The 23,779-nt window shown below is 36.3% G+C and overlaps 2 protein-coding genes and 1 long non-coding RNA gene across 48 annotated transcripts in view; 1 reads left to right on the forward strand and 2 right to left on the reverse strand.

Annotated features, from left to right (window-relative positions):
• GIGYF2 (GRB10 interacting GYF protein 2) overlaps nucleotides 1-23,779 on the forward strand; it is a 159,843-nt gene that overhangs the window by 57,085 nt on the left and 78,979 nt on the right. For 30 of the 45 annotated variants that reach the window (XM_031008459.3, XM_055379800.2, XM_031008461.3 and 27 more), the window contains 3 exons: nucleotides 1,538-1,649; nucleotides 5,798-5,909; nucleotides 6,715-6,755. In XM_031008459.3, the coding sequence (XP_030864319.2) occupies nucleotides 1,538-1,649; nucleotides 5,798-5,909; nucleotides 6,715-6,755 (265 nt within the window). Of the gene's footprint in view, nucleotides 1-1,537; nucleotides 1,650-5,797; nucleotides 5,910-6,714; nucleotides 6,756-9,612; nucleotides 9,909-11,183; nucleotides 11,272-21,692; nucleotides 21,759-23,779 lie in introns of those variants that run through there. The other 15 variants (XM_055379780.2, XM_055379782.2, XM_055379783.2 and 12 more) reach the window with 3 other exon arrangements.
• Nucleotides 5,845-9,396, reverse strand: LOC109025969 (uncharacterized). Its single transcript, XR_002004932.4, has 4 exons — nucleotides 9,311-9,396; nucleotides 8,872-8,967; nucleotides 6,812-6,946; nucleotides 5,845-5,974 (listed from the first exon to the last, which is right to left on the reverse strand). It is a non-coding gene; the product is annotated as an uncharacterized lncRNA (long non-coding RNA).
• Nucleotides 11,094-16,661, reverse strand: KCNJ13 (potassium inwardly rectifying channel subfamily J member 13). Of its 2 annotated transcripts, none has more exons than XM_004033369.5 (2): nucleotides 16,186-16,661; nucleotides 11,094-14,106 (listed from the first exon to the last, which is right to left on the reverse strand). In XM_004033369.5, the coding sequence occupies exons 1-2, from the start codon at nucleotides 16,643-16,645 to the stop codon at nucleotides 13,484-13,486; spliced, it is 1,083 nt and encodes a 360-aa protein (XP_004033417.2). In that variant the 5' UTR covers nucleotides 16,646-16,661; the 3' UTR covers nucleotides 11,094-13,483. The 2 variants fall into 2 exon arrangements, with proteins under 2 accessions (XP_004033417.2, XP_004033418.1); XM_004033370.5 differs by having other exon boundaries at nucleotides 13,963-14,106; nucleotides 16,422-16,645.

The raw sequence follows: 23,779 nt of genomic DNA on the forward strand, positions 1-23,779 counted from the left end.
AGACATTATTTAGTACCCCACTGCTTACTCTGTGCTAAAAGGTAAGTTAATATATATGTTTCAATCCGTTTTCTTTTTTATTAAGTACATTTTATTAAAGTTTGAAATAGAAATATAATTTTTGAGTTTCGTGTCTTATTTTTAGTTGTCAAATATATCTTAAGTCTTTAGTTTTGAAGTTACTTGATTATATGATTATATACCTATAAACTAAAAAAAAATCTTATTTACACTGATAAAGTTCCTAAAACTTACCAAACAAATTGTTGTGAATAAAATTCTGAAAAAACTAGCTAGGAGAAAATGACCTATTTATTACAACACATTTAATAATGAAAGTAGAAGTTTTTTAACGATTAGATGTTGACTTCTTCAAAAGAAGGTGGTATAGACATCATATTTCAGTTGATTTTGAATCAAAATAGAAAGTCAGTGGAAACCAGTTTGGGCTAAAATATTAGTTGAATTGCAGGATTCTTTTTTACCTTAATTCTTTCTTTCTGTTTTTTTGAGACGGAGTCTTGCTCTGTCGCCCAGGCTAGAGTGCAGTGGCATGATCTCGGCTCACTGCAGCCTCTGCCTCCTGGGTTCAAGCAATTCGCCTGCCTCAGCCTCCCAAGTAGCTGGGATTACAGGTGCCTGCCACCGCGCCCGGCTAATTTTTGTATTTTCAGTAGAGACAGGGTTTCACCATCTTGGCCAGGCTAGTCTCGAACTCCTGACCTCATGTCCACCTGCCTCGGCCTCCCAAAGTGCTGGGATTACAGGCATGAACCACCACACCTGGCCTTTTACCTTGACTCTTAAGCCTAAGCTTTTCTCTCTGCCAGGAGAACCCTTGGCTACAGACATACCAAAGGTGCACTCCACTATCTCTTTGTACTTGACCCTGTTCCAGATTGGCTGCGGTGCAAATGCAGGTTAATAACTGAGTGATTGGGTTTTACTTTAATTTATTAAGTATTCCCTTCGTCTTCCCATTAATGTGTTATTTAGATAGTTGGTCTTGTTTAGATCCTTGGCCCTTTCCCATTCACTTGTGATTCCTGTCATTCTGTTGAATACTACTTGGAGTTGCTAATTCACATTGATGTGCAGAATGTCCTTCTCTCGCATCAGACCTTTTGGTAACTCCCTATCATTTCCACCTTTCACCAGTTAAAGGCTTACAGGACCCTTTCAAATCAGATCTCTTTTGTAAAATTTTCTGTATTTATTCTGTTACGTATTTTCCCTATCTACTTGTGCATATATAGAGTGTTTAGTTTGTTTGCTTATTTCCTCACCAAACCTAGCATAGTGTAAGACATTGGTTGTCAATTTTGTTGATCTGAAATGTTAATTTGCAATTATCAGGTAAAATCAAGTTTTGGATCATTTCGTATGTTGTGCAGTTATGGTTTTCCATTGCTAGTAGTAATTAGATGCCATTTTATAGATGCAGTAGGAATGTGGGGAGAAGCAACATGTAGTTTTATCTGTTTCATCCATTTTTTTCTTTTTTTCCTTTTTCTCTCTTTTTTTTTTTTTTTGGCAGAGAAACTTTTCCATGTCTGTAAATAGTGCTGCTGTCCTGCGATTGACAGGACGAGGAGGAGGAGGAACAGTGGTGGGGGCTCCTAGAGGTCGAAGTTCTTCAAGAGGGCGAGGTGAGCTTTCATATGAAAAAAGTAATAATGGAGGAGGAGAAGGATAGAGAACTTACTTTTAAAATATTTTAATGCCTGATTTAATAAAAACTGTTCTTTGACATTAACTGCATACTAAATGTCCTGGATATTTATATTCAGAACCATTTTTTTTAAGGTATCTCCTCTATAATCACTGATTGGGAACAGAGGAGTATAATTCTAGCTGTACAGATTTGAACATGAGGGAGTCTAGACAGTCCCAATTCACTCCAACAGATCCATGTTCCTCATCCCCGGAGAGCCTTACACTCTGGGAGCCAACGCCTCCTGAAGTGTCTTAACTATGGAAGCAGCACTGAAGTACCTGCAGTCCTCTGTGACAGTTTCTGTGTGAGGGGCGTGTGCCAAGAGCTTCTCCAGCCAGAGAGGGGCTTTAACAAAAACTGCCTCATCAGGACTAGGACATTTAGGGGTAGAACAAAAGATAATTCTGCCACATTCATTTATTTAACCTATAGTTTTACAGATTTTTGTCTTGGAAAAATAGTTCTTATTTTGACATTACTTGTTTCTTTGATATCTGCCCCCTATTTTGGGTTTGCTGATTTTCTCCTATATGACGACATTCTTAAATATTTGTAATATGAATATTTGCTTAATCATGTAGCTCTTATGTTGACTAAATCATAACAGTGGTCTAAATACACCTTGTAATTTTCTGTAAGAGATGCTTTAGAAATGGAAGAATTGGATGTCTGCAATTAGTGAGACCATTGTCTCTGCATATTGTACCACCAAGATTGGCACGATCATGAGTATAGAGTATTTAAATTCTTTATAAATAGAGTAATTTGTCTACAGTCTCTCTAGAAAATGCATTCAATTGTGCATTCCTGGGAAGAGATTTCTTTTAGTAGTCCACTCAGAATGTGGGAATCCAGGTGTGAAGTGTCTGATTAAAACTCTTTATTTGTTTTGCTAGGTACTATTACCTAGTGTTTTTTCCCTCTGGCCTTATTTGTCCATCTTTAGAGAGTATTTTTTTTTTTTAACCTGAGGAGATGTTAGACTAATCTGTAAAAGTTAAAGGAAATACCTGTGCAACAAAATTTTGGGCGGTGGGATCTAGGCATGTGTGTGCTTCAAAAGCTCCACAGGCAATTCAGATTCATACACTGAGTTAGGTTCCATTGGTCCAGAATTTGAGATCCATGCATCTTGGTGGCATGGTGGTGGTTTTGAGTTGGGACTGACCACTTATGGCTCTGGCCTGCTGCTTGGGCATTTCCTGTGTTTTTCTGCTGTGGGTTGGTGGCAAGGAGAGGTTGTACTTGGGCAGCTTTGCCTCCAGTGCTTTTCAGGGCAAGCCAGGGAGAGATCTTCTTGATGAAGAAGTGTGAATAACACCGACTTTTGTGTGCTGCAAATACCAACCAATCTCTGAACAGCACCCCCCCCCCCCCGCCATTACTTAATCGAGAAACAAGTGAATGATTGAATTTCTCCTTGCTTTTTGGTTTATGGTTGAATTTCTCCTTGCTTTTTGGTTTCTTTGAAATGAAGGGTTATCACATATGATAGAAAGCTTACATTCAGAATTTAATCAGGCTATGTAAAAAAGATAGATGTGACATATGTAAGAAGTCATGACTTTATTTACATATTAATGTTGAAGAATGGCACGAAACTAGTCAAGTGACTGAACTGACTTGGTGTGAAAAGTACTGTTAACATTATCTCAACCACCCGTGATTCTTCTTAATGATCTCAGTAGCTCGTTTTCTAAAAGAAGGTTGTAATTATAATCTGTGGTTTTGTGTTTTCCACTCATTACTTAATTTTAACTTGCTGGTTAAATAATGATTATTGTGGCTTTTCTTTGTATAGGCAGAGCTAACACTAGATGATTATCTTGGCTGTTTGCAACTTTAGGAAACTTTGATGTGGAAATTGACTGATTTCCAGGCTGCTAAATATCATGTACTAGTAAAATTTAAATAAACTAAATAGGTGGTAAGAACAACATGAAACTGTCATCTTATTTTATTTGGTTAGGTTGTTTAAAAATAAAGCAGATTGACACAGCTCTCAACTATTGTCTTCATCATTATTAAAAGGAAGTATGTTTTAATTCCCAAAAAGAATAGGGTGAATTCTTAGTAGAACAGTTCTTTAATTGAGCCTTACGATAGGTTCATCATGTTATATTTACTTCCTTATTCATGTATGGGAACCACTTTATAGAAGATTAAAGTTTTTCCAAGTTGGAAAGCTTTAGAACCTGATCGTTGTAGTATGTCCCACCCTAAAGTTTTAGTATCATTAGCAGGACCAGTGTCAGTGCTAGTCGTAACTGAGAAAATATTTTATATGTGTTTTGCTTGTTTTTCTGGTAAGCTGGAGGCTATTTTTTATATTTATATGTTTCTGGAATAAAACATTTTCTTCAAGGTGATACAGGTGTAATGGCCTTCCTGAGCAAATGGCTTTCTCTAAAAGACGAGGAGACTTTTGCCCCCATCCTAAAACCTTCCTTGTAGAGGACATGCGTTATATGACAATTTGTATTACATTATTTTAGGATCTTAAATACAGTGTATACATTTCCTGAAGGGGAGAAGTACTTAAACTGTGAGTTGACTTTAAGTGAAGTTGACACAAGTGGAAGGGTAACTTTATTATAGTTCCACCGTGCTTCTCACTGCCATTTGACAAATGAAGAAGTGGATACTTGCACTAGTCAAGAGGGTATCCATTGTTTCTAAGATTACCCACAAAATAATTTGGTGCATTATTTTGATACTTCATAATATAGTCATATAAAAGTACAAGTGTATTCTGAGTTAATTCTTGATAAATTACAAACAAGAAATAGAAATACTGCATGGATATTTGAAGTAATTAGCTCAATTATATTTAGCTTTGGGATGCATTCATCAAGATCCATCATCATTTTTCTTTGGGTCATTGTGCACTGTGAGAAAAATTGAGCTAGGGACGATGGCTAAGATTTCACGTAGTTATAAATACATCCTTAGACCCCCACCCCTCCTCCCCTCCTCTCATTTTCTCACCTGTGTATTGAATACAAATGTTTGTTGGGAAAACTGTACATAAAGTATAAAGCTAAAAGTGCATACGGTCTTCTGCCTCCAGACCTAACAATTGGATATATAGCCTTCTTGACCCTAACGGTGCAGCTATATCATTTATATAAACGGAATAATTTTTATATGCATCATTCTTCAGTATGTTCTTGTTATTGAACAGAATAATGTCCGTGCTTAATTTGCTGTGGCATCATAGTGTTCTACTGTATTTTATCAGAATTTATGTAGCTAATCCTTTATTGATTAGATTTCTAGTTTTTTTTTTAATTACAGTGAACATCTTCATATATATTTGCATTTTTGTACAACTATTTCTATTAGGATAAATCCTAAGTAGAATTGTTGAATCAAATGTCAGTAGATCTAACCAAATTGCCTTCAGTAAAGGCCAGTTTATGCTTGAACCACCAGAGAGAGCTTCTAAATCCCTATACCCAGACACTCTACCAGCTTTGTTGGTTCAAGTTTAGTCCTGATACATTTCTTTTTAACTTCAAGATTTGGGTATAGAGTAAACTGTACCTTTGGTTACTCTGTAATATAACCTGTATGGCATTCATGAGATTTGATGGTTTTAGAATTGATGCTATTAAGTTATCCTTTCTCTGGGATTAGATAAATTATTTTAACTTTTATGCTTGACTTTTTAACTTTAGCCCCTGTCTTCTTAAACTCTCTAAACCAAGATTTCTTCCATTTTTATGAAAATAAAACAATAAAATATTTAATCTACGTTAGTGTTTTATTGAACTTCTTAGAATTTCACTATTCAACTTTTCGTTAAAGAACTTAAAGTTGATACTTTCTTGTTCAGGACTGGGTCTATTGCATTATATTATGTTAGTTTTTTAACTTGTTTCTTTCAGCCTCTTGTGGTCCAGCTACTTCAGTGCCATTGTTGGTCTCATAAGTCAAGATCATCAGGCCTTGTTCAGTGTTTAAATGTAGATGTCCTGCCTTGTATAGAGATAGAACTTTAGATATTAATTTATGGTGGTGAATGTGTGCCACATGTTGACATCTGACTATCACTTTTTTTTGTTTTCTTATTTTCAGGCAGAGGCAGAGGTGAATGTGGTTTCTACCAAAGAAGTTTTGATGAAGTAGAGGGTGTTTTTGGTCGAGGAGGTGGCAGAGAAATGCATAGATCGCAGAGCTGGGAGGAAAGGTAACTGGATCCACATATTGGCATAAAAATTTCTTGGCATATAAAACTTACTTATTTTTTGCTTTCTGCGGGGAGAAATGTTTTTGTACAGTTAAAGGGTTTCATTTTAAAAAATGCTCTTAAGTATTGAAAGTCAAGTTGTACATTAGAAATTTTTAAATGATTCTTATTTAAAGGAAGACGGATTCTAGATAGATAGGTTAATATATGAGTGCCAGCATAGTTAATTTGATTTGGTATTTGATAGCAAATACCAAATTGTCATGTTATTGTTTGTTGGTATTAGTAAAAGTATCTTCTTTCTATATTGTTTGTGGCTTTATATGAAGTCTGTCAAGATGAGTGGGGGCAATTGCACAAAGATGTCTGTACAAGAATGTTCACTGTGATGATATTTATAATACAAAATAATTTGAAATAAGCCAAACAGATTGATGTTGGCCTTATATAATTGTATATCCACAAAGTAGGATATTATATGAGCATTAGAGGTGTTTTTGAAAATATTTAATGATGTGGGAAAACACATTCTAAGAGCAGTATATAAAACTGTATACTATGTATCTAATTTAAAAAATAATATTTTGGGTCAATAGAAACAGCTTTTGGTAGGTGAGGGGATGGATATTTTTCTTTTTATCTTTGTGCTTTTCTGTATTTTCGAAATATTAGGCAATAACTATGTATTTATTTGTTTTGTAATTTGAAGAAGAAATGCTTTTAGAAAAATGGGAAAGTGAGTGTCACAGATGGGAAATCTATATCACTTTGAGACTTTGTTTGAAACTTATTTTTTCTTTTCCAGGGGTGACAGACGTTTTGAAAAACCAGGACGAAAAGATGTAGGTAAGGTTCTTACCTACACACATAAGGATAAATTTATTAAAAATTGACTCAGTTACCTGCACCTCTCCAGTAGATGGGGCTGCAGCATTTCCTGCATTTAAACTTCCACGGTTATTTGAAGTCTCTACTGCGTGAAACCAGAGATGATGAATACAGCCATTAGGATTTACTTGACTTGGTCTGTGTGTTCTCTGCAAGGCATATATTCTTTATTAAGGCCAGTTTGTGAACTGAAGACTCAAGTTAGGAACCAATCTACTAACTCTTTTTCTAGTGTAGATAGCATCTCACAGATGAGAAGAAATAGGGCAAATGCTAAAATCTTTGCTTTTGTATCAGAGAACAAAGGCCAAAACTATGAATGTTCTTAATTTACTAATTTATTCATCTGGCCTTTTTGCTGTGTAGTCCTTTTTTTTTTTTCTTGTTTTGTGATGAGAACAAAAAAAAATAACTCAGATAAATTACAGTTAAGGTAGCCACTGAAGAGGAACATAGTAAAGGAACAGGATTCCATTGTTTATGATGAATTAATCATAATTTGTATTTAAATTTGTATTTAAATACATAATTTATATTTAAAGAATTTATACTGTTAAGATGAGCTTCTTAACTGATTAAAGGTACTACCTTACAAACTACCAGTAGGTATTAACATCTGAGGAGAAAATAATGCCAATTCATGGTACCATGAATTGGTCCTATGAAAATTATCATTACAAGTTCCAAGTCCTACAAGTGCTAAAAAAGTTCTCCAGAGCATGATTATAACTGATAGTGTTAATCATTTCTTGTTTTTTTTGTTTTTTTTTTTTGAGACAGAGTCTCAAAGGCTGGAGACTCTGTCACCCAGGCTGGAGTGCAATGGTGTGGTCTCGGCTCACTGCAACCTATGCTTCCTGGGTTCAAATGAATCTCCTGCCTCAGCCTCCCGAGTAGTTGGGACTACAGGTGCGTGCCACCACACCTGGCTAATTTTTGTATTTTTAGTAGAGATGGGGTTTCACTATGTTGGCCAGGCTGATCTTGAACTCCTGACCTCGTGATCCACCCGCCTCAGCCTCCCAAAATGCTGGGATTACAGGCATGAGCCACCGTACCGGGCAGTGGTAAATATTTCTTATAAACATATGTTAAATATGTAAATACCATTCACAGACTGACTTGCAGATTGTTTTAAAAACTAAGTAATTTTAACAGTCAGCTTTGTATCACTGTTTCTATTAAAAACTTAAAGATATCAATAATTAAAATTTCTCATTTATGAATGTGGCATTGGGAATACGTAGTTGTATTTATATTAATGAAAACCGTTAAGGCCAGGTGTGGTAGCTCATGCCTGTAATCCCAGTGCTTTGGGAGGCCAAGGCAGGACAGCCTGGGAGACATGGTGAAACCGTGTCTCTACAAAAAAGTACAAAAATTAGACCTGCATGATGGTGTGTGCCTGTAGTCCCAGCTACTTGGGAGGCCATCATGGGATGGGAGGATAGCTTGAGCCCAAGAAGTCGAGGCTGCAGTGAGCCATGATCACACCATTGCACTCTCTAGCCCAGGTGACAGAGTGAGACCCTGTCAAAAAAAAAAAGATGTGTAGCATGAGGAAATTGGGAACAGACTAGGTAGATAGTTTATTGTTAGCTTTAGCCACATTGTAGACTATTGGATTAACATAATCATGGGGGGTTTGTCAAGACCTCTGCTCCCATCCTTGTCTGATTCAGTACTTTTGCCATGAATATGTAGAGGGGATGAACAGTAGTTTAAAGAGTACAGGATTTGCAATCAGAAGATCATGGTTATTCTAAGCTCTTAGATCTCATTAGTCTCATAATAAAATGAGTGATAATGCCTTACAGAATTTTTAGGATTATAGTAGTTCTCCCCCTTTATTTGTGGGAGATACATTTCAAGACCCCCAGTGGATGCCTGAAACCACAGATAGTACTGAATCCCATAAATACTATGTTTTTCTATACATATATATCTGTGATAAAGTTTAATTTATAAATTAGGCACAGTAAGATATTAACAGTAATAACTAATAATAAAATAGAACAATTATAACAATATACTGTAATAAAGGTTATGTGAGGCTGGGCACAGTGGCTCGCACCTGTAATCCCAGAACTTTGGGAGGCTGAGGTTGGCGGATCACTTGAGGTCAGGAGTTGGAGACCAGCTTGGCCAACATGGTGAAACCCTGACTCTACTAAAAATACAAAAAAAAATTAGCCAGGCGTGGTGGGTGAGCACCTGTAATTCCAGCTACTGAGGGAGACTGAGGCAGGGGAATCGCTTGAACCCGGGAGGTGGAGGCTGCAGTGAGCTGAGATTGTGCCACTGCACTCCAGCCTGGCTGGCAGAGCAAGACTCTGTCTCCAAAAAAAAAAAAAGTTATGTGAATGTGGTCTCTATCTCTTTCTCAAAGTACTGTAATATTTTTTGATCACGATTGACCATAAACTGTAAAGCAAAACTGTGGATAAGGTGGGATTACTGTAAATAAGAGCATATGAACTCATTTATTCATTCAACAAATATTAAATTCTCACTTATGTGCTAGGTGCAAAATATTTCTTTAGAGGATATTGTTGGTATGCTGATCAGATTTTCAAATCATTCAATATTGTAGGGGATATCTATGGAGTGGAACAGTTAGGACATGGGATCAGAATCAAGGTGAATCAAGAGACCAAATCTAATCAAATGGGGCGTTTTAACAGCAGAAATGAAAAGTCTTACATAAGGAAATTACAGAATTTAAGGAGTGGCTGCATGTAAAAGCAGCCTCCTGTGGAAAGGATACAACCCTCTCAGTGACTCTGGGCTTCATGTTCATCAGCGGTGTGCTGATGTCGTCTCAGCCATGGGCAGTGTTTACTAAAGTGTCCTCAGTGAGTCAGGTGATAGGCCCATTGTCTTTTATGTTGTCACAGGCAAGCCTAAGCATTGTGTTCGCTTCTGGGACCACCCCTTGAAAGGGTCCACACATTTGAGTAGGAGGGCTGGGGCATTTGAAGCCTTGCGATGGGAACTGTGTGAAGGAAATGGAGCTGTTTGGATAGGAGACAAGATTGTGGACAGGGCAGAGTGGGGAGGAGGGCTTATAGGGTCACTCTCTATCAATACCTGCCTGCTAATCATGATCATGTGAGTGAGGACTTAGACTTGATCTGTATGAGTCTAAAGGGCAGAAAAGGGCTAACTGTTGGAAGGTTCAAGGGGGCAGGTATTGGACACAATCTTAAAAGTTCTAATAATTAGAATTGTCTGAAAATGGCTTGGGTTGCCTTGGGAAAGTAGTGAGTTGATAGAACAATAGCCTGGTTTTAACTGTTCACACATATTCACACTTTGGTGGTTTGGAATAGTCAAGTTTAGTCGTTGTTATTTGTGGTTTTCATATTTTAACTATATTAATCCAATGAGGGTAATTTTCTTAGCCACCCTCTATTAAAGGTAAAGGTTCTTTTCTTTACATCCCATTGGTATATATTTGAAAAGGCAGGTTCCATAAAACTAAACTAACATGAAGTATCTCAGAATATTAAGGATACTAACTTCTAGTTAGTATCTACTATTATATAACTGCTAGTATACTAAAATATCATGGTAATTTCCACATATATTCTAATATGTCATAGTCACTTTGAATGCTTTTTGAAAAGATGCTCACTTCAGGTTAACTGCTAAAGATTCTGAGCTTTTACTTTTTGGAAGTAATTCACTTTTGTTGATGATAATGTAGGTCTTTAAAAAACATTGTTCATAATTATATCTTAAACTCTCCAAGAGTAGCAATACTAAACTAGTTTGTTCAGGCACACTGATATATTGATCAGTATGAGGTCAATATGAGTATATTGTGAGATATCCTACGACATCACATTAAGACAGTTCAAGTACTGAAGATTCGAGGATGATCTATTCTTTTTAAAATTAGGAATGATGCTTACCATGTATTTGCTTCTCATGAAAAGAGAAATGGGTAGAATTACAGACATCTTTAGATGTAAGATGTCTTGTAAGATGTAAGAAGCTTGCATAACCCCTGTGAACAACCATAGGAGAATGTGAAGGTGGAAAAATGTCTTTGATACTAGAATTAGAATTCCTATTCAGTAGGAATTGATTGTGCACAGGGGGAGATCAGTTCTGGTGCCCATCTTATGGTATGATTCTGTAAGGATGAAATGAAAGGATTATTAAAAAATAATCCATATGATACCGGTTCACTCAGCCCAGTGCAATACAAATTAGTGTATTTTGGTATGAAGTACTTGTTAATAGACATAGCAATTTTTGGTTATAGACTCTTCTGGTACTTGGTAGTATGGGCTTGTACATACATAAAACTAGGCCCCTGAGATTTTTAGGTAACGACATGCCTCCAGTTTGTTGGAACTGTCATGCTATCTTTATCAGTTTCCAAAGGAACGTTTAAAGTTAGTTCCGAAGTAGTCTTCCTGATCATGTATGCAAGACTTCGTGACCAAGCTCCCAGATGATCCAGGTTAGTGAGCTGCACATCCAGAAAGGCAGAGCAGCCATTCCTACCTCCCAGTAATTTCCGCCCTTTTTCCATTGTTACTTCCTTTTCCTCGGAGGATAATGGTCTTTCTATAGAAAACCTAATCCTTAACCTAGAAACTGTGATTTGAAATAAGTGAAAGAAACAATGAACAGTCCTCCCAGAAACTTTCTATCTCCTGCAAAAAAGTTTTGGATCACGTTTCTTATAGATTTATAAAATGTTTATTAAATAACAGTAGTTTACCAATAGTTTTTTTTGGCATGTGTAGGGGAAGTCATATTTAGTTTTCAAATGCCAAATTTATTATAAACAGAAAGTATAATACGAAACTCATCTGACTTAAATGGAACCTTAGATCTCAGGTTTTACTCATTCACTTATGTCACCTTGGGCAGCTTCACTTAACCAGCGAGAGGGTGAACTGTGTAAGTGATGTAGTGCCTTTAGGAAAAAACATACCATGTAAGTCTTCAATACTACTTTATTTTCACAGGTTAGGTGAATCTTGTTAATTTATTATAGAAATAAGAATTCTTGCTGTCTTTATGTGTTACAGTAGTCTTGGGTTGGGAAAATCTGTTGGTCTGATTTCTACTTAAGAATCAATGTCTAAGATTTTCAAACAGCAAAAGTTCACAATAATTAAGTTTCTGTGTTCTTGATATTCTTCTGCTATTATCAGTCTTAGACCACTCCAGAGTTCTTCTTTATTTTCTTTTCCTTTTGGTCAAATAGTAGAAAAATGTGACTTGCTGCTGAGCCCTGCTCTTCACACCTGCTTGCCTTTACTCAGCTAGTATTTATTTCAAGAGATGATTCCTGCCTAGGTCATCACCAGTGGGGAAGGTTAATCTTTCATTTTTCCCACAGAAACCTGAATAAGGGAAATTTCAGAAAAGAACAGCCACAAATCTGTTTGAAACCTGATAGGGTGACTTTTTTGGTTTTTGTTTTGTTTTAAGGACAGTTTCTCTTTTTTTATTGAAATGAAAATCATGCAAATGATCATCTTAAACTGGACATAAGGGAAAGGGCTCATTTTAGCATAGATAAAATAAAAAATGAAACAGAGGAAACATAATTTTTATAGAGTATTAGATTTAGAAAGAAATAATAGAGTTCATCTAGTCCAACCTCCTACTGGTGAATAAACACTGATTTTGTGTTTATAGAAAAAACTATTTGAAGTTGGAAACAGGAATTTGGGTTTGAAAATGCTTTGTTGCCTAATTATCTTTTGCTTTATCTACTGTAGATTTTTTTCCCTACTCACTCAAGTTATATCTAAGTAAAGCTTTATATCTATAAAGACTTAAATATATTTTTGTATTTATGAATTAGAGCCATCATGATGTTTTATATGATCAAATGAATCATACATAGGAGGGGAATGTTTTTACTTAGGTTGCTAGAAGTCATTTAGATGAATCACTGTTTGATTATTATGGAGGACAGTTTTAAAATAAAATTTTGCATCTCCTTGCAATGCAAAGTACCACCCTGCAGGTTCCATTTGGGCTGGAGCTTATCTGATCACCTTCTGCCACAAATAAGTGAACATATATGTATGTGTTCGGGTGTCATGTTCAAATGCTTTTAGGTTTATGTATAAATCTGTACTTTGTTGTTTTTCTCATTAATTTTTGTTCTTAGTTGTTAAAAATTAAGGAGGTAATACTTACTCAAGTTTCATAGTATAAAGAACCAAATGAATGATCTTTGTTGTCTTGAAAAAAATCCCAGCTCTTAAAGGATATTGACTAAGTATAGTGAAGTCGTCATTCCACCCAGGGAGCTAGGTTTGAAACTAAACTGTTGCTTCAATTTGCAGATGAAAATGAGAGATTAATCGTTGATTTTCTTAGAGTTCAGTTGTGTTAAACTTCACTGTCCATTTTGCCTTCATTACTAGTATCATAGCACATTCTTATAAATTCACCAGCAACATTTCTGTATAAGTGTCTGTCAAGTTGAGTTACATTGATTTCAGCAGGTAACAAACTTTGTAGAGTGTTATGTTTCCAGAACATATGTATTGTTAGCTCAGCCATTCTTATGTAGGCATAGGCATGAATACCGTGATGTAGAGAGCTATAATTAGCATTGAAAAAAGAAAACATGAGATACAGTAAAGAAAAAGTAGCTGTATAACTGGCTGGGTGTATTTAATACATTAAAAAATGGATAAGTCTTATTCTGTCAGTCCTGTTTCAGAGATCTGAAAATTGTCAATGCTTTGTCCATTGATGTGGATATCCAGGTCAGTCCTGTTTGGGCTTTTAGAAACCAGAGGAGTTGGAAATTCAGGGACAGTCTTGTCAAAATTCTCCATCTTGATTTGATATTCACCTTTGGAACCTCGGGTCAACAGAGATGCAAAACAGTGATGTAACATGATTTCAGACGGTAGGTAGGATGTCCTCCTTTGGCATATTTCTCCAGTGCCCTCCTGCATTGCTGAAAGGAATACAACTAATTCAAAGTGAGAAGGATTTTCATGCTGGAGCAGAGTAGCCAGAGGACTCGATGGTGTAATGGAGTGATGGTACGTTAGTGGAAAGATAAAGAATGGACATTCGTCAGAACTGATGCCATCAAGGTGGAAATCCACACTGGTCTGGTAGAGTTTGCCATTTTCTCTTTCCTGATAGAGTACAGCTGAGACCCGGACACTGGTTAGAGGGCTAGGTCGGGTGTTGGCCACTTGGAAGATAAGATTAGGTTTGCCATCCATGTGAGCTACTACTGCTATGTCAGTAAAGCGAATTGAAAAAGCTCGATTTTTTGGCCGGGCAATCTTCGCCACAAAAGCACCTAAATAAGAAATTATTGATTTTTTTTTTAGAATGAAGACTTTAAATATCAATACTTTTTCTGAATGAGAAGTGTATATCAAATATTTACACATTTCTTGGTGCCATGCCTTTCAGTGAGTCAGGAATTGAACTCATTGTTAATTTGGTCAGTCTTATTTGCCTGAAGCATTTTTCAAAGTACATTTCTGTTTAAAAACCATGATTTCAGAATGAATAAGCAAAATGATTTTGTTACAGAGAAATGTAAAACTTCATCCTCTAGTTTCTTACAAAGTCAAAGAATTGGTCATTTCCTATATTCCTGCCTGTGCTTAAAAAAAAGTAATAGAAAATAAATGCAACTTGGCTACAGCCAGATTACGTTGAAGTAGAGACTAGGTTCAGAGTAGAATGATTTGGGATGGGGAGGGGACCAATAGAATGAGTGATATTTTGGCCAGGCATGGTGTCTCACGCCTGTAATCCCAGCACTTTGGGAGCCCGAGGCGGGCGGGTCACTTGAGGTCAGGAGTTCGAGACCAGCCTGGCCAACATCATGAAACCCCGTCTCTACTAAAAATACAAAAATTAGCTGGGTCTGGTGGCACATGCCTGTAATCCCAGCTACTCAGGAGGCTGAGGCAGGAGATTGCAGTGAGCCAAGTTTGTAGCACTGCACTCCAGCCTGGGCAACAGAGCAAGACTCCATCTCAAAAAAAAAAAAAAAAAAGTGATATTTTGAAGAATTTTTAAACTTTGAAACGTATTTTTAAACTTTGAAACTCAGAAACCTTTTGTGGGGCAGGGGAGGACTGACTATCAGGTAATTTCAGTGCACCTTTCAGGTATATCTTCCTTGTGCCCTAAGCTATATATAAGAGTTTCTTAATCAGTTTTGTGCCACAGATTTTGTTGGCGGGCTGTTGGTAAGGTCTAAGAAGTAAGTACTTACCAGAATTATGTTTTAAGTGCTTAAAAGTAAAATATAAAAGAAACCAAATTATTGAAATTCAGTTGAACATTTAAGAAATGTTATTATAGTACTATATGTGCCTTACTGATACATTAAATAACAGTCTAGTGGTGGGTTTAGTACTGTGATTTTCAAGTATTCTGGTTTGATATGACAAAATATTTATGATTTCTGTTTGAATCAAAGCTACTAATACTGCTGGTGATATTGTTTTTTGTTGCCTGTAGGAGATGCCAAATTTCAATTAGTGGTTAGTGCCAAGAGATACAAGTTTTTCCCATATAAGTTTATAGACCCCCTTAATTGTATGCAAAGGACTGACCCAGTATAGGAACTCTTGTTGTAGAAGTTTGTGATTTGCAGGTTATAGAGCTGGTTGGTAGCACATTGGGATTTCATTCCAGATCATTCTTCATACGGCCCAATGCTTACCTTCTCAGATTATTATTGAATAGTATATTAAAGCCAAGTTTTCTTTTGAAATTATGTATGTCACATAAAAAGGGCACTAGTCCTCCTTTAAAGGAAAGAGTTTTCTGTGTTCATGAGCAAAATTTCATAATCTTTGTGGACATATTTCCAGTGCATTTTGCTAAGAGTGTGTATACATAACTTGTTCTCTAACATATAATGCTGACTGTGGTGTTTTGGGCTCACTGGCGTAAAGTAAATGTTGAAAAGATGAACTCATAGGAGGGAATTCTAGCCCAGTGAAGAAAAAAAACCAAATTCCTTTGTTAGGTAAAATGACTGTCAAAATAGGTATTAAATGTATTTATTTATGTATTTGACAAAATGATTAGCTTCAGTGAAAACCTCCTTTTAAACCTTTTGTTAATTTTTTTTTGATATGGGATATTTCTGCAATTTAGTATCATACTGATCCTCTTTTTTTAAGTAGTTCCAGTAAGTAAAATTTTGGCATTGAGACAGGTTCCTTATGCATTTCTCCTATTTTTTTTGGCTCTAAACTGTTTCTTTTCTATCTTAGACATTACCTGCTATTAATATAGATAAATTATTCGGTAACAGCATTACTTATAATTGACTATACCCTTTCCAAACACCTGTAGTTTTGTTTGTTTTGTTTTTGTTTTTGTTTTTTAAGAACAAAGACAAAATTACCTGTGATAAAAGCCTCTAGCATGAGGCCTAGGAGCATTTGTATGGCAAGTAAGGCGATTGCACTTGGACAGTCACCACTGGGGAACATGGTACCGTAACCAATTGTGAGTTGTGTCTCCAGGGAGAAGGAGAATGCAGCTGTGAAACTGGTGATATACTTGACACAGATAGTGTGGTTTTCAGGTGGGGCATCATGATCTAGTTCCAGATCACCATTCATCTCAGCCAGAACGTACCAGAGCACTGCAAAGACAAGCCAGTGGACAACAAAAGAAGCAGAAAAGACCAACATCATCCAACGCCAGCGCATGTCCATTAGGATTCCCCAAGCATCTCGAAGATATGCAAGACCTCTTTGAGCGCCATCCATTTGAAGTGTGCTGTGGCCATCCTTGGTGACCATCCTCCGGTATCTTTGACTTAGGAGAGGAGCAATAACTTTGCAATTACTGCTGTCCATCTCAGGCTGTATTTCTCTAAAATCAAGAGTAAATTAGTAAGCTCTTAACTGTTTTACAGTTAATGTTTGTGAATTTGGAGAGCTCATGGACTTTCTGCTTTCTTGGGAATGCTTCTCTAACCACAACTTTGCCAACTCTCTCGCTTTTCTCTTCACGTTAGATGGCATTTACTAAGTCATTCATTTGGGAGCTAATTGTGTGTTACCTTAAAATATCTCTTCTATTGTTTCTTTGAATGACAGTTAAAACATTGTTTAACACTTAAACATTTTCTAAGTATATTTTAGAATTCCTGTGGGTAGAGATTGTATACCCCTGTGTCTTCCTTGCACAAGTCCGGGTGTCAAGCATTTATTGATTTGACCAAATATTATGTGTAAAGACTAGCATTTCATAGTTAATTTATAATTATGCATTATTCATAATTAAAAGGGGTATGTTTAAATATGTAAGTGTTCTTCTGTGTAAATAATTAGAAGTCATTTGGAAGCTTATTATTAAACTGTCTGCAAATCCTTTGAAGCCAGATTTAGTATAGGACAAGGCTTACATTTGTGGTAAGCTTTTAGAGGTCTGTAGTTCTGATGTATGCTTTATAATTAGCCTATTCAGAGTTTGATTTGTTGATTTGTATTTTTAGAGACAGGGTCTTGCTCTGTCTCCTAGGCTGGAGTGCAGTGGCACAATCATAGCTCACTGTAACCTCAGCTAATTTTTAGAATTTTAATTTTTGTTGGTACTGGGCTCAATATATTGCCTAGGCTGGTCTCGGACTCCTGTTCTCAAGCCATCCTCCCACTTCAGCCTTCCAAAGCGCTGGGATTACAGGGGTGAGCCACCATACCTGGCCTTATTTAGAGTTTTATGATTAGGCTTTATTTGTTTTTGTCACTTTGCAACCATGTTCGTGGATTCTTTCTGTCCTGGATGATGGATTGCTGTCTCTTTGCATATTCTAGGCTCTGATTAGATTGTAGGGTAGAAGGAGAATTGTTTCTTGGCAAAATAAGAAGTTCCAGGAAGACATTTCTAGATAGCATTAGCTTTAAAAGTAAGTAAACCAGAAGAAAAAGGTTCAACAGTTTAATGAACTAAAATAATCATTAAGGAGTTAAATAAGAATTTTAAAAAGATAACATTAGTATAATTAGTTTTCTGCTGCAAACAGTTTTCACCAGCGGTTATCCTTTTCTCAAGGTAGTGAGTGGAAATCTAATGTGTGCCTTCCTTGTAATCATCCTTGCGTATGACAAAGGTGTCTTAAGACTTTAGTATAGCAGTTACTAGGAACAGAACAGGAAATGCAGCTTTGCTTCCCTCGAGTGAGCCTCTCTTGTTTGCTACAATCCAGGACTATGAGTTTATATTTGACTGTCCTCTTTGCTTCTTCCTTTAGAGGTAGATACCCTTGAGAGTGCTGCATACCCACTTCCTGCCTTTTAATGGGGCTTGAGAAGGGCACTACAGACTTGTGGAGCTAGGTTGTTGCTTGGGTTTCCTAGTTCCTATGTCTTGGGACTTTGAGGCTTTGGAGACTGCCTTTCTGTGTTGTTGGAATTGGATATTGGCCAGCTGGGTATATACAACTTTCTTTTGCTCTGAGGTAACTTAACATTTATTGGTGATACTAGAGACTTTTTTTTGTATTTTCTTCAGATTTGAGCTAATGGAACACTGGGGTGATTGTTCAGTTTATTTAGCTTAGATGGCGATTTCAGTTTCATATGATATAGACTTTAAAAAATCTTAGTGCATTATTTTAATGTTTTATAACTTATTACCCTAACAAGTTGTCATAATCATTTAGTGTATTCTTTTTTCTTGGCATAGCTACTTAATGACCCTTATTTTCTTAGATTATTTTTAAATGTTTTAGGAGACCTGATCTCTACGCTTTGGAAACAACAACAAAATCTTCATAGGCACTGTGATAACTGCTTTCATACTGTATTATCTCTTAATTCTTCAGTATCTCAACAAGATAGCCATTGTTCCCATTTTCAGATGAAGTCACTGGTGCTCAGACAGATAAAAGAAATTTACACAAGGCAAATAGGAGCTTTGGATTATTTGGATGGTTATTCAAGTCTAGCTAACTTCAAAGCCAGTTAATTTTTTTTTTACTACAGGAAGCGTTTGGTGAAATAACAGTCTTTCCAAAAATGATTGATATTGCATTCTCAGGAAGGTCTTTGATAGCCAAATTTCTAGCACCTTTAGTAGATGCCTTTCTTGCCCCTGTAACTGTCTCAAGTATCTGTATTAAACCATTGTTAACTTTATTCATGATTCTTTAGATAGTAATGATTAATAATATTAGCTAATATATATATTGTTTAGCATGTGCCAGGAATCATACCAAATACTTCATATGTACAAACTGATGTGAAGCCAGTGGGCAGTGTCTGGCACAGAGTAAGCTCTCAGTAAAGTATTAGTTGCTTTATTGTTATTAAAAATGTGTCTGGCTCCCAGCACTTCGGGAGGCCGAGACAGGAGGATTGCTTGAATCCAGGAGTTAGAGACCAGCCTAGGCAACGTAGTGAGACTTTGTCTCTATTTAAAAAAAAAAAAAAAGGTGTCTTAAGTTTCACAGTAATAAGTACCACTATTAGTCCCATTTTACAGATAATGAAAGTGAGGAACCAGGCATGGTGGCTCATGCCTGTAACGCTAGCACTTTGGGAGGCTGAGTTGGGAGGATTGCTTGAGGTCGGGAATTCAAGACCGATCTGGCCAACATAGCGAGACCCTGTCTCTAAAAGAAAAAAAAAAAAAAGAAAGAAAATGAGGTATAATGAGGTAGTAAGTGGTGGATATGAATATCATACATTCTGAGTCCAGAGTTAGTGCCATATTGCCTCCAAAACAGACGTTTGACCCTGCTTAGCCTTTGTGAATAATACAGTTTCATTTGAGTAGTTTTGTTCAAGAGCCCCTCCAGAATGTTTGTTCTTCAGTAATGTTTATTGGGTTCAGACCTATTATTTGTAGGTTAGAAACAGATATTCAGTTAGGAAAGACTTCTTTCAAGACTTGAAGATTATCACAGTCTGAATTATTAGATAGTCTAGTTGTGTTTTGCACATCAGTAAAATTAAAGCAATGTAGAGAGGAGAATTATGATATAACATTGCCAAGTTTCTGTTTTGCCAGATGAGAAGACAATTTTAGAAGTATAATACTGTCATTATAAATAAAATTATGATGACATAATAAAAGATTTTGACACATGGAAGAAGGATATAACAATGAAAGGATAGTTGGTTGCCTTCAAAATGGTGGGTGAACAACTTTGTCATTCTCCACTGTCGTTGCTTCCTGCCTATGTGAAAATGCCCCTCATGCTCCTGGACACTAGTGCTTGCTCCACATGTGGAGCCACTGTCCTACTGAATGTGCTTAGTGTTTCACAAAAGCTTGAGAAAGAAAAAACTCCATGATTCTTTTGTATTTTCAACCTACTTTATGAAAGTTCTAAAATTCCTTACCTAGAGCCTTTCTGTATAGACTGTAGCTAACAAAATTCATCATTCTCATTTGGGCTTTTTCAGGACAGTTGTTACTTCTTACCTACAACTTTTGTAGCACTCTTACTCTAGGCTCTTTACAATTGTATTTTTTTTCTCTTGCAACTAAATACATGGAAAAACCTGTGAACAGGGAAGTCAAAAGGCTAATAATCAGAACAGTTAAGCAGCATTTTTTTTTTAACCTAAGACTGCTGGATTTGGTTTGGATTGTGTTGGCAAGTGGAGTAATATAGAGAAGGAAGATTGATTTCTGATTCCCACTTAACCAATTACCCTGAATAACTATTCTGTGGACTCTTATAGTCAGTGTGGTTTAGTGTAGAGAACGCAGGATAAGGGGATATGCCCTTCAGGCTCTAGCACTGTTGGTTACATAGCTGTGTCATTTTGGGCAAACCACTCAATCCCCTTGGCCTGGCATCCTTAGATTAAAACAAAGAAAGTGAAAAAAGAGGGAATTATGATAATAAGATTTCTTAAAGCTCTACAGACTTATGTAAACAAACATATTTCCACTTCCTACAAAGGATACAAGTTTCCTGTATGATTTCTTTTATTTCTGTATAGTTTGATGTCTGCTTGTATGGTTTAAAAAATTATATTATTGTTACCTGATATTTAAGTCTCATCAGCTGATCCCAATAGAAAGTGGGGTGGAAGGTTGGGAAGGTTTGCTTCTATTGCTGTGTGTGGGCTGTAAAATATTTGCCCATTTATAAATTATTTGGAGGAAAAATAGTACCTATTAAAAAATGATAGGCAGCTTCACTGATCATCAGAATTCATTCTACTCATTGGGTTGTAGCACTTAAAAATATGTATTTTCTGTTGCCATGATATAAAATAGTATAGTTCATACTGAGGAGTTAAGATAAAGGCTATAACTAACAAACATTAAATGAAGATGGCATTACTATGTATTTGTTCATGTCTGGTGTAAATACTTTAAGACTATATTGAAAGTCTTATAATGATTTCTCCTGCCCTCCATAATTAGGGCAAACACTATTGAGTTCTAACCCTGTTATATAAGCTCAGAGATTCTATTTTAATTTCTCAGTTGCAGAAGTATCTATTAATTTCCGCAATAATTCCATGCTTAAAAGTTTACGATTAGGATACTCATCACTTTCTTCGTAGATTACAGAAATAAAAACAAAGTGGCTTATTCTTTTGGCATTTGTTTTTTTATGCTCATTTTGGGTTTTTGAAATTCCTTCCAAAAGAAAAAGACTTTTTTTTCCCTCAAGCCACTGAATTTTTTTTTCTAAGGCCTTTATCCTCTACTGATATATTGTAATAGAAAATTAGTATACATTTCATAAAACAGTAAAGAAAATTTCCAGTAATACATTCAATATGGCTGTTATTGCATTTTTAAAATTTAAGGGAAAAGAATATAGAAACCTTAGTATACTACACTATAGATAATGTCTTTGTTTTAAAAATCTGTTGGAAGTAATCTAGCTCTGTTCCTATTTGCCAGTCAGTTTCTTTCCCTGTTTCCCATAAGGAAAGAAGAATGGATATTATTGCATGTACTCACCAGTTCTTTTGCTGGGTCAGCCTTTATGCCAAGGTAGGTCTTAAGGAAATTTACAGAGTCTGCCTTTTTGATCAGATAATTTTAATCTACAAGTCTAGTTTGTAGGTTCTCTTCTTGGAGTGGTTTTACAGCTTACATTCCTCTGTTTATAATGTTGTGGGGGCTGGTTTCAGCTGAGGTTGATGTGATTGGTCACTTAGCCTGCAGGGGGGCCAATTAGCTCTGATCATGTGGAAAAGAATGCTGGTTTGTTAGGAGGTCTTTCTTCACCCAACACAAACCTTAACAACTCTGGAGAAAGCCTCCAGAACTGACTTGGAGAAGGGGTGCATTTTTTCCCTCTAATCAGGACCGGTCTTTAGTAAGTTTGCATAATCTTACTTAAGAGTTTATTTGAAAGTTCAAAGGGATAAAATTCCCTGCAAGATTTCTTTTCAGCCGTCTTTCCTTATATAGCATGTTGAAGTGTGAGATATTTCCTTTACTAATCTTTTTTTTTTTCCACCATGTCTTTGGGGAAGATTTATTTGGATAAGGACTTATAGGCATAAATTAATGCATTGGTTTTCTTACTTTTCTTCTCATGTCTCATCAGAATGGCTATCATTAGTTCCAGAACTAGTAATATAGATAATTTAATTACGTGAAATCTTTTACTTTTTTGGCTGGGAAACAAACTTTTTTTTTTTAAAGGCTGTATACAAAGACCTTGAATAGGAATAAAATTAATTGTTCTGTACCTGATACTTTTAAAAATGCACACCTGTGGGAAAGAACCGAAGAATTTTCTTAAGGCTTATTTTAATGATGTTTAGAAGATGTTTTCCTGATCAGTGTGATGAAGTATAGTGTTAATAAAACATAGTGTACAGTGTACAGAAAATGTAACACAACATTGAAATAGTGTTTAGCTGGAAAATGTGATCCAGCTTGTTGGAACCCTGAAACGTGCTGTGGTATGGCTTTGTGCAGTGCCTTAGTGAACAGTACTTTTCTCCTCCTCCATTAGCTGCTGATTTTAAAACTTTGACCAAATGTCACATGTAAGAGGATCTGAGAAACAAAGACTGTGATTGTTCAAAGTAAAATCTTGGAAGGCCTGCTGGGAAAATTATTAATGTAGACCAATATAATGCTACTTAGAAAGTGAAATCCGCCTTTGTAGAATCCTCTCCGTCCCCCCCCCCCCGCCCCACAATTTAAAAAATATATTAATTCCTTCTTTGTTTTATTAGTACCAAATACTTCAACACAAGTTCAGACACAGCATTAGAAACACTGACTTTCAGAACTAGGGAAGGTAAAGTATAAAGAAGGATTTGTGATGTGATGCTCATTCCCTGCATGTACTGGTAGGAATTACAATGTTTATCAATTCCCAGCTAACAAATTGCAGAAAAACAGAACAACACAACAACAAAATACTAGAACAAGTATAGTATAATACTGCTTCTAGAAAGCAGAAGCACTTGAGTGTATCTGTCATGTGTTTTGAATATACATTATATATTTTTTATTTTCATTTTTTTTAGACATAGAGTCTTGCTGTGTCACCCAGGCTGGGGTGCAGTGGTGTGATCACAGCTCGCTGCAGCCTCGACCTCCCAGGCTCAAGTGATCCTCCCACCTCATCCCCCACCCCCTGCAGTAATGCCACCACATCTGGCTAATTTTTTATTTTTTGTAGAGGCAGGGTCTTGCTGTGTTGTCTAGGCTGGTCTTGAACTCCTAGGCTCAAGCTGTCCTCTCAATTCAGCCTCCCAAATTCCTGGGATTACAGGCATGAGCCACTTCACCTGGCCTGAGAATACATATTATAGTAGGCAAGACAGTTAACGATTTTATTAAACTTAAAAGTCTTTTTCCATAGTATACTTGGTTTCAATATATTGAGACAGAAATGATTTGGCAAAATGATCTTCAATTAAGAAAGAAATGTCTTAAGTGAAGCTAATTTCTGGATCTCTACAATTTGAAAGCCTTGCTATGGTCTATAAACAGTGATTCCTACTGCTGTGAATATTGTAGACCAGCTCTGAAGTGCCCACTTAGGA

This window comes from Gorilla gorilla, chromosome 11 (assembly GCF_029281585.2).
Source record: "Gorilla gorilla gorilla isolate KB3781 chromosome 11, NHGRI_mGorGor1-v2.1_pri, whole genome shotgun sequence".
Lineage (NCBI taxonomy): Eukaryota > Metazoa > Chordata > Mammalia > Primates > Hominidae > Gorilla > Gorilla gorilla.

Coding starts and splice junctions, on each gene's coding strand:
- KCNJ13 (XM_004033369.5), bottom strand. CDS start 16,645: ATGGACAGCAGTAATTGCAAAGTTATTGCTCCTCTCCTAAGTCAAAGA. Junction 14,107..16,185: donor GCTAGAGGCTTTTATCACAG/GTAATTTTGTCT, acceptor TTTCTTATTTAG/GTGCTTTTGTGGCGAAGATT.